Source organism: Eucyclogobius newberryi, unplaced genomic scaffold (assembly GCF_026437365.1).
Source record: "Eucyclogobius newberryi isolate DKJ021-1_F unplaced genomic scaffold, fEucNew1.0.hap1 SCAF_17, whole genome shotgun sequence".
In the NCBI taxonomy this organism is placed as follows: Eukaryota; Metazoa; Chordata; class Actinopteri; order Gobiiformes; family Gobiidae; genus Eucyclogobius; species Eucyclogobius newberryi.
This window is the reverse complement of record NW_027315801.1, coordinates 27,948,489-27,963,540: the sequence shown is the minus strand read 5'-3', so window position 1 is coordinate 27,963,540 and position 15,052 is coordinate 27,948,489. Positions and strand designations below refer to the sequence as shown.

General features: G+C 39.1%; 1 protein-coding gene across 1 annotated transcript in view; it reads left to right on the top strand.

Moving 5' to 3' along the window:
• The first annotated feature begins 116 nt into the window (after positions 1-116).
• b4galt5 (UDP-Gal:betaGlcNAc beta 1,4- galactosyltransferase, polypeptide 5) overlaps positions 117-15,052 on the top strand; it is a 31,154-nt gene continuing 16,218 nt past the window's right edge. Inside the window, exon 1 of the mRNA XM_072449777.1 lies at positions 117-267. Coding sequence (XP_072305878.1) covers positions 162-267 — 106 coding nt within the window. The 5' untranslated portion in view covers positions 117-161. The remainder of the gene's footprint in view (positions 268-15,052) is intronic.

Genomic DNA, 15,052 nt, shown 5'->3' with positions numbered 1-15,052 from the left:
AGGAGGAGGAGGAGGAGGAGGAGGAGGAGGAGGCACCACCACCACCGCTGGACCCGCACCTCTGGACCCACACGTCGAGAGCCTCCACTCTCCCGGTTCCCCCCTTGTAGATCCCCGTGTGTGCCCCCGCGTGCCCGTGTGTGCCCCGTGCCGCCTGTACGATGCCGAGACATATGCGCTTTCGGAGAAGGTCATTCCTGGGGCTTTTATTCCTTTTCTCGCTCTCCACCTCCGCATTGTATTTCATCTACTCGGCGCCCGGCATCGGTGAGTAAACGCGAACGTCATAATGATGATAATTGTGCTTGTGATTGTGTCGGATTGACCGTAACGGGCCGAACTGAGACGCGCCGCTCGGTTCCACGCGCTGCTCGGTCATGTTTGACAGCTCGCGTTCCCCATTGAAGGAGAAGAAGAGGGATGCGCCTGTCCTCCATCCGGCTCCATCTGTTTTAATGGGCTACACCAGAAGCTGAAGCTCAAGCCCATAATAACAAGTAGAGCTACATGACTTGCAAAGAAGAAGTAGTAGTGCTGCTGCTGCTGCTGCTGCTGCTGCTGCTGCTGCTGCTGCTGCTGCTGCTGCTGCTGCTGCTGCTGCTGCTGCTGCTGCTGCTGCTGCTGCTGCTGCTGCTGCTGCTGCTGCTGCTGCTGAGAATTATGCTGTAATTACTGTAAGCAGGCCTCAAAGCAATAATTGCACGTCTGGACTGAACACCGAGCTGTCATGGTCAGATGTATGTCATTAGTTCAGTTCAGTTCAAGTTCTGGACAGGGGTATTTCAATACGAATGTCTATCCTGACTGCGCTGGGGTTTGTTTCCATTGAATAGCACAACGTGAAACTCGTACATTGCACACAAATGGCAGCTGGCATGTCACTGTAGCAGAGCTGCCCTGAATGTTTCCAGTAATGGTTACTTCAGTTCTGCCTGATCACCCTTTTCCTTACTCACACTCTTCCCTGTGAGTCATGGCTATCATCTCTGCCGAGAAGCCTCCTCCGGTTCACAGTCCACCCCCTATAATGTTGCATATACTTTTATGATAGGCGGGAATGTGATGCATGGATAGACTAAGTTGGATATTTGAGTGTCTGCGTGATGTCGCGCAGGCACTATATGTTCTTATTTCACATATTTTTTATTATTATATTTTCCAGGATTTTCCATTTAGCCAGTTTCAACTCCTTAACGCTTCAACCGATTTCAACATGTTATACCTCCATTATGATCGCTTTCACAGTAGTACGTGTGCTATTACGTTTGACATTTGAAAAACTTGTACTTTTTGCAGAATTTTAAAAAGTAATTAGAGGGAGAGACGCAGACACTCCAGCAATGGCTTCAGCCATTGCAGATTTTCTAGTAATGAATGTTGTATACCTGACCGGAACTAGTAATGAATGTTGTATACCTGACCGGAACCAGTGCTGTTGCGTTTGTAGATGTAGAAGCTGACACATGTCCAGAATAATGTCCAATTCAAATTCTCCTTATCTAAATGTATGAAATGGATGTCCAGAGCCCCTTTTGTTTGTGTTGGGGATATTAATTATAACCCCATGCAGGCTAATTTCAAGGCTTATGGTTTGTAAAATGCTAAATCAGTCTGTCAATGCTAAATCTGTTATCATCTTCATAGACAGCCTGCAACTAACCACAGGAAAGCATTGTAGCACATTTTCCGGCTATTTCTATATTCAGAAAATCATGGTCCACCCAGTAGGGGATTTTCCGAGCCTGCCAGCCAAAAGCTGCCTGTTTGCGGTCCACTTGTTTGCAGTGGTGATTTTTTTTATTTTGTCTTCCAGTGAATCAAAGCGAGTGCATGATTTCGAAATGGCGTTTGAGCCTATAGGTGCGGAAAGTGGAAGCCTGGGCCTCTTGCGTTTTTAGAATAGCCATCGACCCGTTCACACTTTTTACCTGCTGTCGACAATGTAATCAATAACAAGATCGATTCTCATACGGCGTGCACCTCACTGACAGGAATAGCTCAGTGTGTGCTTCCCAATAACGCTCCAATTATTATTTGAAAGGCAAAACAAATGAGGAGGAAAATTGTCTGGGAAAAATGATTCTTCCCTTACTTACTGGTCTTAGAGCTGGCCATAAGAACTGCATGTCTCCAGTGTCTTGAGTGAGCTAGTCCGAGAACTAAACAAGAACCACTCTCTTCATTATTGATGTTAACAAGCAGAAAAGACGGTTTTAGCGACTAAAAGCTGTAGTTAATGTTAGGTTTTTTTTACACATGAAGAAGCACATGGCGAGATGAAGCAAATTGGGTGGGGACGAGAAGAAGATATTAAAGCTCTATGTGTAAAGTGAGAATTGTTAATCCACGCAATTAGAAACTGTTTGTCACAGGAAATTGGCATGTAAAAACAGGAAATAAAATATTCAATTTCCCCCTGTGGGATCTGACTTTTTACATCCATTTAAGCCACTTCATTCAGAAGTATAAAACAATTGACAATATTAATTTGACTTCATATGAGGAGCAGTATGGATGAAATGGTTTTAAGGGTCATGAGCATGAGGATGGATGAATGAGATTAGCCGAGCTGGTTTGCACACTGGGGGAACCCGACAAACGGCACCTGAGCGGGACTTCCTCTCCCCGTGTTACAACCAGGTGGTGAAGAGTGCGATGCCCCACTTTTTCTGTATTTTTCTGTGTGTCTCTGATGCTCTGGCCTCTGCTGCCCTGAGCAGGATGCTGAGTGATGCGAGCCACGAGACCCGGGCCACAGCTGGGCTTTATCTGAGCAGTTTATTTAATTAAAACATGAAAGAATCCCACTGGAGTGAACAGAAGGGAGGACATACAAACTATTTATAGTTTTAACATGCGCGCACACACACCTCCAGCTCCAGAGAGACGAGGAGGAGAGGAAGTCAGGTACTAGTTTTCCGGGACGTGAGTGCTCCCTTCTGACATTGAGCTCAGTGTTTTTGTGGTAGCACATGAAGCAATGTTTTTTGACTAAACACCTACAAAAAATGTAACGTATGCATTGTCTACTCAAATTGACACCTGCGATAGTTACAAGTCTGAACCAGTAGCAATCTGAACCTTGGTCTGGTTTATAGCTAACCATTAATCCTTAGAAATGAGCTCAACAGAACAAAAATGTCTTCTCTCTTACTTTAGATTCAGGACTATCAATATCACAACGAAATAATGAACCAAGTGGAAATATGTGTAAAATAAAAAATAAACATTTGTGAAGCTTTAATGCTTAAATGGACAGTTTAAAAAGCCTGTGTTTGCTTAAAGAACACAAAACGCCATGTCACACGTCGCGTCCGCCTTACCCTCATTTGAATACTAATTTGCGTAAAAAAACGATAGACCTACAGCGTATGCTAAAACTGGCAGTACTTGCTAAAAAAGTACTGCATGTGTGTAAGCACTAGTGCTACATTTAGAATATAAAATGTAATACCTATATTTTCCGGACTACAAGTCGCACCTTTTTTCGTAGTTTTGGCAGGGATGCGACTTATACTTATATACTTGTACTCCGGAGCGACTTATATATGTTTTTTTCTTCTCTATTATGCATTTTTTGGCAGGTGCAACTTATAGTCCGGAAAATACGGTAACTCTGTGCTTGGGTTTCACCTTATATGTCGTTAGCTAATACTTAAGATAAGATAAGATATTCCTTTATTGTCCACACATGGGGAAATTTCAATTTTAAGAAATGTACTTCTTACATCTCCCCCAGCACAACACAAAACCAGTTTAAGCCCCCTGCAGTGGCATAGCAGTTGTTGTTTTTTTGGCTTCAGTCACAAGAAGAGACATTGAAGCCCACCCACTCACTGTGAAAGCGCAAAATGCCTTGTCTTAATGCCCCACTATGTACTGTTTACCATGTATGTTTGTATGTTGTGCTGCCTTTGTTTGGGCCGTCCCGCTCTGCTGTCCCCATCCTCCACCTGGCTAATTGATCCATCCATTTTAAACCAGTCATCAACTTCTTTAAGGCATATTTCCAATGTCCTGCAGGGATGGTCGGCATGAGTGAAATATTAACTTGGTGCCAGCTGGCCATAGATAGACTCCTTTGTGACTAAACAAGCAGGTTATAAATTATGCAGCCACTCACTGTGTTGTTGATGTGAAGTGCTATTTAATCTTTACGGCTACATAATATGCTACAAACAAACATGCATACAATGTTGAATATTGTGATAAAATAAAAAGTAGGACGAAAAAAGGAATCGCAATCCTTTTCCTTATATTCAATATAATTAAAACATTATATTCGCAATCTCGATTATTTTATTTGCCATTTCACACAAAAAATAAACACATTTCATCCTTCCAAGTCCGAACTCTGCTCCAAACCACAAATGCTTTTAGTGACAAAGGATTGGCTGTTACCCTCTCGATTACAATCTCAATTTAGAATATTTGGCCAACCGTAATAAAAGGGCATTGATTTTTGTTTGGTTATAATGCATTTGTGTTCGCATCTGATTTTCCACTATTCAATTTGTAATGAATATGTATGCTACGCTGGTATAAACTTGTGTAAAAGTCTTAAAGTAAATTTCCTATCCCTAGTATCACCATCACAGCTCTGGTTAAGGTCTCCTGTTTGACATTTCCACTCCAGTTGCCATGGTTCCCTGAGGACGTGTTCCCATCCAGAACTGTCTCCTTTTTTATTGTCAACGCAACAACCAAAACATGCCATCCTCGTTCTCCTAAGAAACCCCTATTGTTGTCATTTGGGACAGGGCCACTGGTGTGTTAGACATCTGCTCACTGTAAAGCCACTGCTCTGTTACACCGTAGCATTTGTGCTCAATCAATCAACACTATTTATACCATGTCTTTTGCATGCTTCAATTACGTTTAAATTCACAAGTAGATCTATAACGAATTAAAAAAGACGTACTGAATACATTTGGGGACAGCTAATCAAAGTGTTGAAATTTTTTATTCTTTAATTAAGTAACGTTTGAACCAACTTTGTGTCGCAGTACTTGTCAGAGATTTTAAACAAAATCAAAGTCAAGTGTTTTTCCTTTGGTTTTGTAAATCTGTTTGCTGGCTAGCTGGAGGCTGTTAGATTGTAAATGCGTGTGCACAGTCCAAGGCCATGTGATCCTAAATACTCTATTAACAATGGAATTTGGTTAAACATCAATAGACTGGCAGTTCATTGCACCTTGTGAGTCATTTAGAGGCAGCAGCAGCAGCAATCCTCTTACAGTCTTTCATTGACCCTGTGACAGTCAACCCCTCCGTCTCATGCTCTTATACACAACCTCATGTTCAGAACATACTAAAAGTACACTAACTTCAACCTGAAAATGGCTTGTATAGTGTGCCTCACAAACCACAACTGCCCCATGCGTATCTTGAGGTTGGAAAAAAATGTCTAGAGCAATTGCATGTTTACTCTGTCAATTTGGAGGACAAAAATACAAAGTGCTGCCCATGTTTGATTTAATCCGTTAATTGGTCTGTTGATTCCTGTCTCTAGTACAGCTTAGCTTTGTTTCACACCCCTTAAATCAGGTACTAGGAAAATTATATTTATATAATATATTGATATTGATTTGCCAAAAACTACAAAGTTATGTTAAATATTATTCAAATGTATCTTCTTATGAAATCTGAAATCAATCCTTACGGAAACGCTGGGTTAGGCCCCATACGACTTATACAACACTACTTGTTCCACACAACATTGCTAAACGTATTAACAAGGCTATCACTAGTTTAATCATTTTTGAGAAGTTCATTTTACCACCTCGTTGGACATGCAGAAGTGACATACGTTACCTAGCAACTGTACAAAGGCAAAACTTGTCTAGTTTACACATTAGTTATGATTTGACAAATTAAAAAAACAGCACCTTTTTGTTAAATGTCTGAAATTATGTTGTTTGTGTGTCTGTCTGTCTGCGCTTTGGGTGGAATGTTTTGTATTGATGAAATAGATGGAGCGATTACTTTTTAGACCTCCTCTAATTTTTTACATAGTTTTTCACAGATACGATCACACCAAAGAAAATAATAATTAGACAAACATTTAAACCTATCTCAAAATGAATGCAATTTGAATGTGAGGTTTCCAAAGTCGCATCTTAAATGTTTTGCAACAAAACTTTATAATTGACCACAACTTCAAGCGGTTATGTTGAATTTTTAACTTGAAATTTGTGCCCAATTTCTTCCAACGTCTGAAAATCTGTTTTTAATCAACATGCTTTTAATGCCTGGTAATGATTGGCTCCAGACTGTGATTAAAAAGAGGTATCACTGATTATTTGAAATGTTTGGATCTTGATTTGACTGAACTTTAATTCATTCATCATCAACCGTACCATAGTAACACACTTGCTGCACCTGACATTTCACTGTGAAACTCCCACGTTAAACCAATTACCTTTTTAGTTACGTCTTTGATACAACCTGAAAGCTTTTTACATTCGCTTAAGTCCTTTTTCGGAAGATGAGTGAACTTTCTGCCAATGAACAGTGTTCGAAAGATCCCATAATGAACGTCAATACTATGCGTCAACTCTCTCACTCTTTAGCCTTCCATCTTTAAGTTTCGGTGGGGATTTCTGCATTTGTTGACACAGTTTTACCACGTCACATTTGTCGGATGGTCTCTTTCTGATGTTGTTGAAACAGTTGTATTTGCTCAACCAAAGTCATTCCAAAAGTTGGCTAATACCCACTTCACCAACAGGACTCATTGTGCACGGTGATAAGACTGTTTCCGAGCACGAGTGTGTTGTGTGAATCAACGGCAGTTTTAAGTTCAGCCCTTTTATCCTCCTGAGCTCACATGACTCCTGAGGGGGGGCTGTGGGAGTATGTCCTAATGGCATCTTGTGTGTTCTTATGTTTAGCTCCAGATGCCAGGAAATTGACCAGTACATCACTGTCTCACAACCTGCGGTGGGAGGATTCGCTTATTTCGACCTGTTAAACTGTGGGGTATGCAAAAAAAAAAAAAAGCTTCTAAAAAATTGTCACTTTAGTACATTTATCAGCTCTGACTCAAGCTCTGAATCATGAACATATCAGAGAAAACAAATATAGCCACATGGTTTCGATTAAGACAAGATTTTTATTGTCATATTGGCTTGTTTTTATATCGAACAGACAGGCTATTCAACATGAAATTGGCCTTGAATTGAGTAGAAATAGGTAAAATTGTACTTATTTTTTTAACCTTTCTATTGCGCTGGGTCAAAAAATGTATTAAATTGCTGGATATCGAATTGTAGGCTTTAAAGTGCTGGTAAATTCAGATGTGGGATTAGGATGAATTAAAAAGACCTTGAATGACTCTCCACCTTATTCTGGAAATTGCTGCGGGATCGCCATGTTCCTTCTTCTACTTGTATTTGTCTAGAATGGAAAATAAGTTACATCTACACCAACTACAGCTGCCCAGAGAAACGTTGCAGTGTTGACTTGTTGGTGCACATGAACATCGAACATTTTACACAAATCAATCCACTTTATAGCGTATTTCAACGGCGAGGCTTTCGTGAACGGAATTCCTGCTCAACCGGAAGTGCCAACCCGTCGCAAAAAGAGGCAATAGTGGGCGAGGTGGAATGAGGTGACTACTGTAACTGTATTTTCCCTAATCCGATGAATGTCGCCAGTAATGACCAGCACGTCGTCTTGCCCCGGGAACAGATGGCAGAGCGGCGGAGGTGAGAAGGGGAGGAAGTGCGGAGGGCTCCTGTCACAGACACAATGGTTGTCTTGTGTTTGGGTCACTAATTATTTATGTAACCTAATCATCCTGAGGAGAATCCCGTCCCTACCGTCCTGCTCAGAGCTGGTGTTGGCTAGGGTTACCGTGGTTACTGGAATCATGTGTTCGGCAGTGGTCATAAGATAAGGGGACGACAGGTGCGCTTCTAGATTGCAGGTGACGTAATGCACTGCGCACCTATTGTGTTTTCCCGTCCAATTGTGAATACACGCTGGCTAGACACTCTACACAAACTGTTGAATTCATTGCGTATCATAGGCCTAAAACAAGTTACCGTATTTTCCGGACTATAAGTCGCACCGAAGTACAAGTAAAAACATATATAAGTTATGTATGAAATGCGGTTGCAAGTGTGAAAATAACAAATAACGCATATAAGTCGCTCTGGAGTATAAGTATATGTATAAGTATATAAGTATAAGTTGCACTCCGGCCAAAACTATGAAAAAAGGTGCGACTTATAGTCCGGAAAATACGGTACTCGATGATTGAAATACTTATAATGAGCTTGAGTGACACCATTAGGTTGGCCTCAAGCACCATCCCTTTTGCTTGATCCTGGTCAAATTGATCTACTCAATTAAAATAAAAAGTGGCAAAAACATAAACCTCCCTCCGTTACAAAATAGCATCAGTGAGGCTCTATGGAGCTTTTCCTGTATCTGCGAAGGGTTAAGGCTGAACAAAACATTTAGCTAACCCTTTTCACGGACCAAAATAGATAAACACTGTGCTCATCATGTCTGACGTCCATAGATTCCTAATTGAGTTGTGTAGTTGTACTTAAGACAGAGATATTTTCTGTTCCGGGATTCCTTGTGTTCAAAAAGCCTTTCTCTTTTATTTTCTCCCAAATCCACTTTCATGAGAGGATCAGTTTCACAGTTTTGACTGAACATCACGAACAATGGTCATTGCACAGTGCATTTGTTACATTGATTTCTAAAATATTGCTGCCACTGCTTTGACTGTAAAATCCCCATAAAACAAACACAAAGGTTGTCATTAGAAACCGAGTTGCCATAGTTTCCAGTTGATCAACAGTGCTTGCCCTCAGGTTTCCACATTAGCAGCTTTGGTCAACTATGGCAGCAAATATAAACAATCAAACCACAAACAAAGAGACTTGCTAGAAGTGACTAACAAGTGAATTAATTGATAAAGCTTCTTTGTTACTATATGTATGACATGCTAACGGAAAACAAGATCAGGCTTACTGGATGCCCATAGTAGTTTTCATGTATCTTAATTCAATTCAATTCAATATAGCGTTAAGGTCACGGCCCAAAATCACAACAGCCTCGAAGGCCGACAGTGAAAAACGCATTAAACAATCTTCATAGGAAATTAGCAAATGTCCCAACATCCCCCTTCCTTAGGCTTAGACCCTCCTTCTTCGCAAGGAAAAACTCCAAAACCCTTTGGGAGAAAAAGAAAAACTCTGGGAGAACCACAGTGAAGGAGATATCCTACTCCCATGGATGGACAGGGTGGTTCATCTCGCAGGACAGTTCATCCAGGCAGATGAGGAGCCATTCATCTGGAGTAGAGAGGCAGTTGAGTAGCATCCAGATCTACAGGTCGTCATCAGCAGAGCCTGAAACGGCACCACTCCCTGAGGGAGTAGAAGGAGAAAAACATGTGAACAGCAATGAACAAACACAGGTGAACAAAAATAATGGAAGAGGATATGCTCAAGCTGCTCCAAGGGCTGCGTAGCTGGGAAACTGTAGGTTTTTATTTCTGTTCCTAACTGGTCATAAACGATTTCACAGAGGAACGTTCTAAGCCTGTTCTAGTCTCTCTGATAAACAGCTATGAGAAGCTATTCACCATATTTTGGTAGAGGTTCTTTTAAGCATCTAACATTCTCCTTGCAGAAGTACTTTAGCTCAGAAATGTAAGTAGTTTGTTAGTTATCTATGGCAGTAAATAAATAGTAATTTTATGGTTGTGTAGTGGCTTTCAACAAACTATAAAATTTAGCAAAATTGTTTGCTGGTTTTACTAGCAGTTTAAATAATTGCTGCAGTAATGGCAATAAGAGCACTGAATAATGGTAGTTATTGTAGTCACGTCAGTTAGCCCTTTGTCTTTTACATAGAGTATTAGTTATTAAGTGGATATACAGTGGATGTTTCTATTGGCAGCATTAACAGTAGCATCACAGCTGACTCAGTATTTTTTCAGTCAAAAGTCACCACCTGCTGTGCACCTCCTAAATCAAGTGTGATCTCATAAACCGTTTCATATTTTCTTATACACAATGTACCTGGCTTATGTGCATCAGGGAAGCGCACCACAATGGCACAAGAACAGTCTAGCCGGATAGAAGAGAGGGAGGCCCCAGGTTTACAAGATTGTTATGAGGTTTTTTTTTAGCATCCTAATTATGATGTGGTTTTGATAAGTATTTAAAACCAGAGGGATGATGGAGGATTAGACAGGGCTGGGCAGTGATCTTGGGTAAGAAGAAGGATGTTCATTGCACAATGTTCTATGGTGTAATGCATTTGACTCCACTATAGAAAATATTGTTCAAATCCTATTTAGGTTTTACTTATAATTAGGTTTTTATTGAACTGGGGGAAAATTCTGGCCTGGTAAAAAAAAAAAAGTAGAATTATTAATCTACTATGAATTTAGTTCCAGATTGCCAGAAGTACTTTAGTAGTTGTTGAGGTACTGTCATAACAAACCAGAACATTATAATAAATTGTATTGTACCTCACCATCCGCAATAATTGCCCGAACATTTATTGGTAAATCATTTCAAACCAGAACACTGTCATAATATATATATATATATATATTTTTGTATTGATATATAAAACCTTGCATTTCCAACAAATATTTCTGCACCAGGCCTTGATCAGCAAAAGGTTTATTACTGTCTGAAAAAAGAAACAGGTGGTCTCGGGCTGTCACAGTACTCCTGATCATGCCCTCTATAATTTACTTAATGAAATAATAGCATTACCTTGGAAATGGAAATTAAATTATCCAAACCACCATCGAGCAATAGATCCAGCCCTCCTCATTGCTGTGTTGGATCCATTTGAGTTCCACTACTCTTGTTATTTGATTGAATTTGGACGCTTAGATTAAACATAGTGTTCAGTCATAGCGGTTCTTCTGTAGTGAAGGTCCTTCATGCTGTACTCGGCTAAACAATTTACAGAGTGCTAATGAGAGTGCTACAGAGTTAATGTTCCATAAACTGCCAGAATCAAATTACAGAATAAAAATATAAATGTTTAATGCCCGGTTATATTTGCACTGTACCGTGACTTCTTTCTGATCTGTTTTCCATTTAAAATGACAAGCATTGTGATATTACTGTAGCGTTTGTTATTTTCTGTAGTGCATCTGGTTGTTTCTGTGCCATGAAGTCTCGTGGGAACCAAAGCCACACAGGGACAGAGCAGATGGACAGACAGACGAGTACAAGATAGAAAATCAACTGCCACTGGACTTGTGCTGTCCCTGCTGGTGCATAATATGGTATTTAGCTTCAGCTCCAAAAAGTTTATTTTATGTTGTTTCCATTTAGAATTGATATTTTGTTGATGTCGTTCCAGTATTTTGGTAGTATTTGTTGTTGTAAAAAGGTTTTCTGCTGTGTGACCATTATTATTAGTAGTATTATTTTGTCCCTGCAATTTGCTCGATCACAATTAAACCTGAAAAACAATTAAAAAAAATTAAAGTATTACTGCGTAAGATTTTTGGTGGTGGATGTTGTTGGTGTGTATCTATGAAGATGGACTGTAAATAACACATTTGGATCATTCCCTTTTGGAGTCCGATCAGGTTTATTCCATTTTGTGGAATCTTTCACGCAAAATGGCTCCATGAACTCTTCAGACAATCTCTCTCACAGCAAGCAAGGAAGTTTTTTTTTTTTTTTAATTGCAATTAATGCAACTGCACCTGCAATGGAATAAATGCCTATTATTTGACTAAAATCTTTTGCGGTGAGGCTTCGGTTGTCTGAACACAAACAAATACAAACTTTTAACCACTTAAAATTATTTTTAGTCAACCATCTGATAAAAAGCAACTATCAAACTCCTGTGCATGTAAAACATAAAGGGAAAGCTATAATCCACATATTTTCAATCACGCATACAGAAGAATCGGGATCAGTTTTCACAGCCCTTAGAATTGAAATTCAGATACTAATCAATGATTATGAACAAAACTAGAAACGAGATACTCATTTGAGCAAGTATCGATAGAAAAAAAAATCACATAAAGGGGACAAACAGTGACCTTTCCTGAACAGTTTAAGAATGATCTTGAGCTTAATCAGAACTAGTATTAGACCTCATGGCTATTTTGTGTTTCAAATGTCTATTATTTTCACACTTTTCAATTATTGTGGTATTGAAATTGGTATTGAGAATTGAGCCTATTCCAAATTTGACATTTTGGTATCATAACAACACTAACAGCCCAATCGTGATGAGTGGTAGTGTTTGTAATACCAGTAAATGCAGTAATATTATATATATAAAATGGAGAGGGATTCTGAACGGACCAAAAGATGGGTAAAATTTCCTTCCACGTTGGTTTTGTGTAATAAGTCTCTCTCTATCTCTAAAATATATCTCCCATGTGACTTGTTCCATAGAGTGTCTTTGACTGCATGTTATCAGCGCCACTCCCTGCCAACTATCTGCAATTCTCTCAGTATCAATAGGAAAAAGTTCAGCATCGCTTACAGTGATAAATGCTCCGCTCTGTCTTTTAGCTACGATAGCACTATGCACTCACGGCCCGAAGGTTAATCAATTGATTAGTAGCATTGATTAACAGGGGCCTTTTAAAACTGTGTTAAAAGCAGACGTGTATAATCTATTAATGTAAAATGACAGAATAAATACTGTGCTTTGCAAGTGTGTACTTCAAGTTTTTTTGATTACCAGACCTTCTGCACTATAACCCACTTGCAAAGAGTCATTATCATTTATGATTTATCCAGAAATGCTGTAGATCTGGAGTATTTTTACATTCTTTCAACTTTACGCTAAAGAAAATATTCCACGCTTATGAGTTGACACTTTTTGAAGGCTGTTCTATTTGCATATGATAAAAGGTGACAAGCCAAAATGCAAACTTCCTGATTTTTAAAAGGGAACTACTTATTGGAGGAAGAGTGTTGAATTATCTATATTATATTATCAGTATAATTTTTCCACCCTTACATTTTGGATAGTTTCAATAAATGTATATTTTTCTCCAGTGTGGACTACTACTACACAAACAAGAAACAGTGTGTTAAAACTGGTCGAAGTACTTGTATTTCTCAAGGTCATCTCTGACAAAACACTGAACAATATGTGGACATACTGCAAGTTCCCTCATGTACTGTCCAAGGGAAGTTTGTTAACTATGGTAAGTTCAGTTAAATTTAGTAATATTCAATTGTAGAAAGTGGTACATTTGAGATGAATGGATGACTGTGAGCTGTCGGCCGGTGGAAGCAGTAGTGAGGGTGTTCTGAGGAGGAAGTGGGCCCGGCGCCAGTGTGAAAAGTGCTGACGTCACATCCGTACTTCTGCCTTTTGGCTGCCGTGGGTTTCCTGTCCAACTAGGGTAGGAGCAAAGCCATTTGTCTAATTCACAGGCTTTTAAAACATGAGTCAAACATGAGTCACAAAATATGAAGTAGTTCTCCACGTGCTATTGTTTGACACCATTTAAATCATATTGAAATAATCAAGATTATTACCGGTATTCTTTTGTTTTTTTATCACATTGAACGATTACGGTTTTCAATGTGACTTTTTTGGTATTGAATACAAATAATTAATGGATAATATGGGCCTTTAGTCATTGTCATTTAACATAAAAATCCAGTGTATTCCTTTTAATTTTTACTCACCTCCAATCCACAGGATTGTCTGTTAAACCATGTCGATTAAGAGGCAAATAATTGTGATAATGATTTTTCCATAATGAATGAGTCCATTGTCAAAAACCCTGTACTGTATTTTTAAACACATTAAAAATCTGGTTAATCCATTCAGGATGTGTATTCTGTGTAGACCTCTGGGTGCGGTATAAAAGAGCTATGTGCTGTGAAAAGCTGTGGGTTTGGAGGAAGCCGCATGATCCACTTATGACCAGCAGTCATGTGACCATATTACTGGAGTTGGACCTCTGTATGCATGCTACTTCAGGTTAACAAGCAAAGCCTGCATATTTTTATTACTTGGGTAATCTCGTCATCTTTGTTATGCCCCATAGCACTGTTTAGCCATGTCAACACAAATCTTATCAACCCAATTCTTTGTACATTCAGGTTAACATAGCAACATTGGTTAGAAAGCAGTTTTCATAGTTTCTCTCATCTATTTAATCATGTGATTTCATTGCACCAGTTGTGTAGTGTAATGTACGTGTACATGAGCGTGGACAGTCCCTCTAGGTGTGCACTAGTAAGGAAAACAGACATTCAAATATGACTAATAATGACAAAAATGGGAGAAAACGTAATTGAAGCAGGAAGTGCTAACTTGTGCTTTTGAGAGGATTTGTGTCACAAAGTGGTCATAAGTTAAACAAGTTTACTTAAAATCTAGGAGTGATTTAGGGAATTTGGGAAAGCTGATTTGAAGGGTGCTGTCCCTGCTCACATGAACAAATTAACCATTTCAATGGATAGACTTTTGCTTGGTCTTTGTATGCAACCATCTTATCACATCTGGCCATTTAACAACATGTTTATTACCCTAATCTAAGCCAAACCCCACACTCAGCAGTACTGAGTCCTAAACAATGACTAACCTGGTGACAACAAGGGGAAAAAAGGCTTGGCATTGAATTCAATCCTTAGATGACACACAAATTACACTAACTACGACATAAACAAAAAGTACAGAAGCGTAGACCGGCCAATTTTCTCCATTTTCATGATATTTATTAATGTTATTTCTTTCTATATAGATTTAAATTTGTTCTATTTAATTTTTTTTTCAAAAACTGGTATTATCACGTTATTTTTTTTTTAATTTTTTTACTATCATGAAATAACATGATAGTATCATGTTAAAACGTGAAACTGAAGAAAATAAATATATAATATAAAAAAGTCATACTGGCTGGTTTTATCCAAGCACCATTGGCATCTTCTGCGCGTCTGTAAAGAGGGTTTGAACCGTGCCTTAAACACAAGGTTTGCCGCGCAAATGTATTGTTTTATCAAGAGCCGTTAGACAAACTGAAATAGCGTGTAAACCTTTCTGTAGGTAGCGTTTGGAAAGCCAC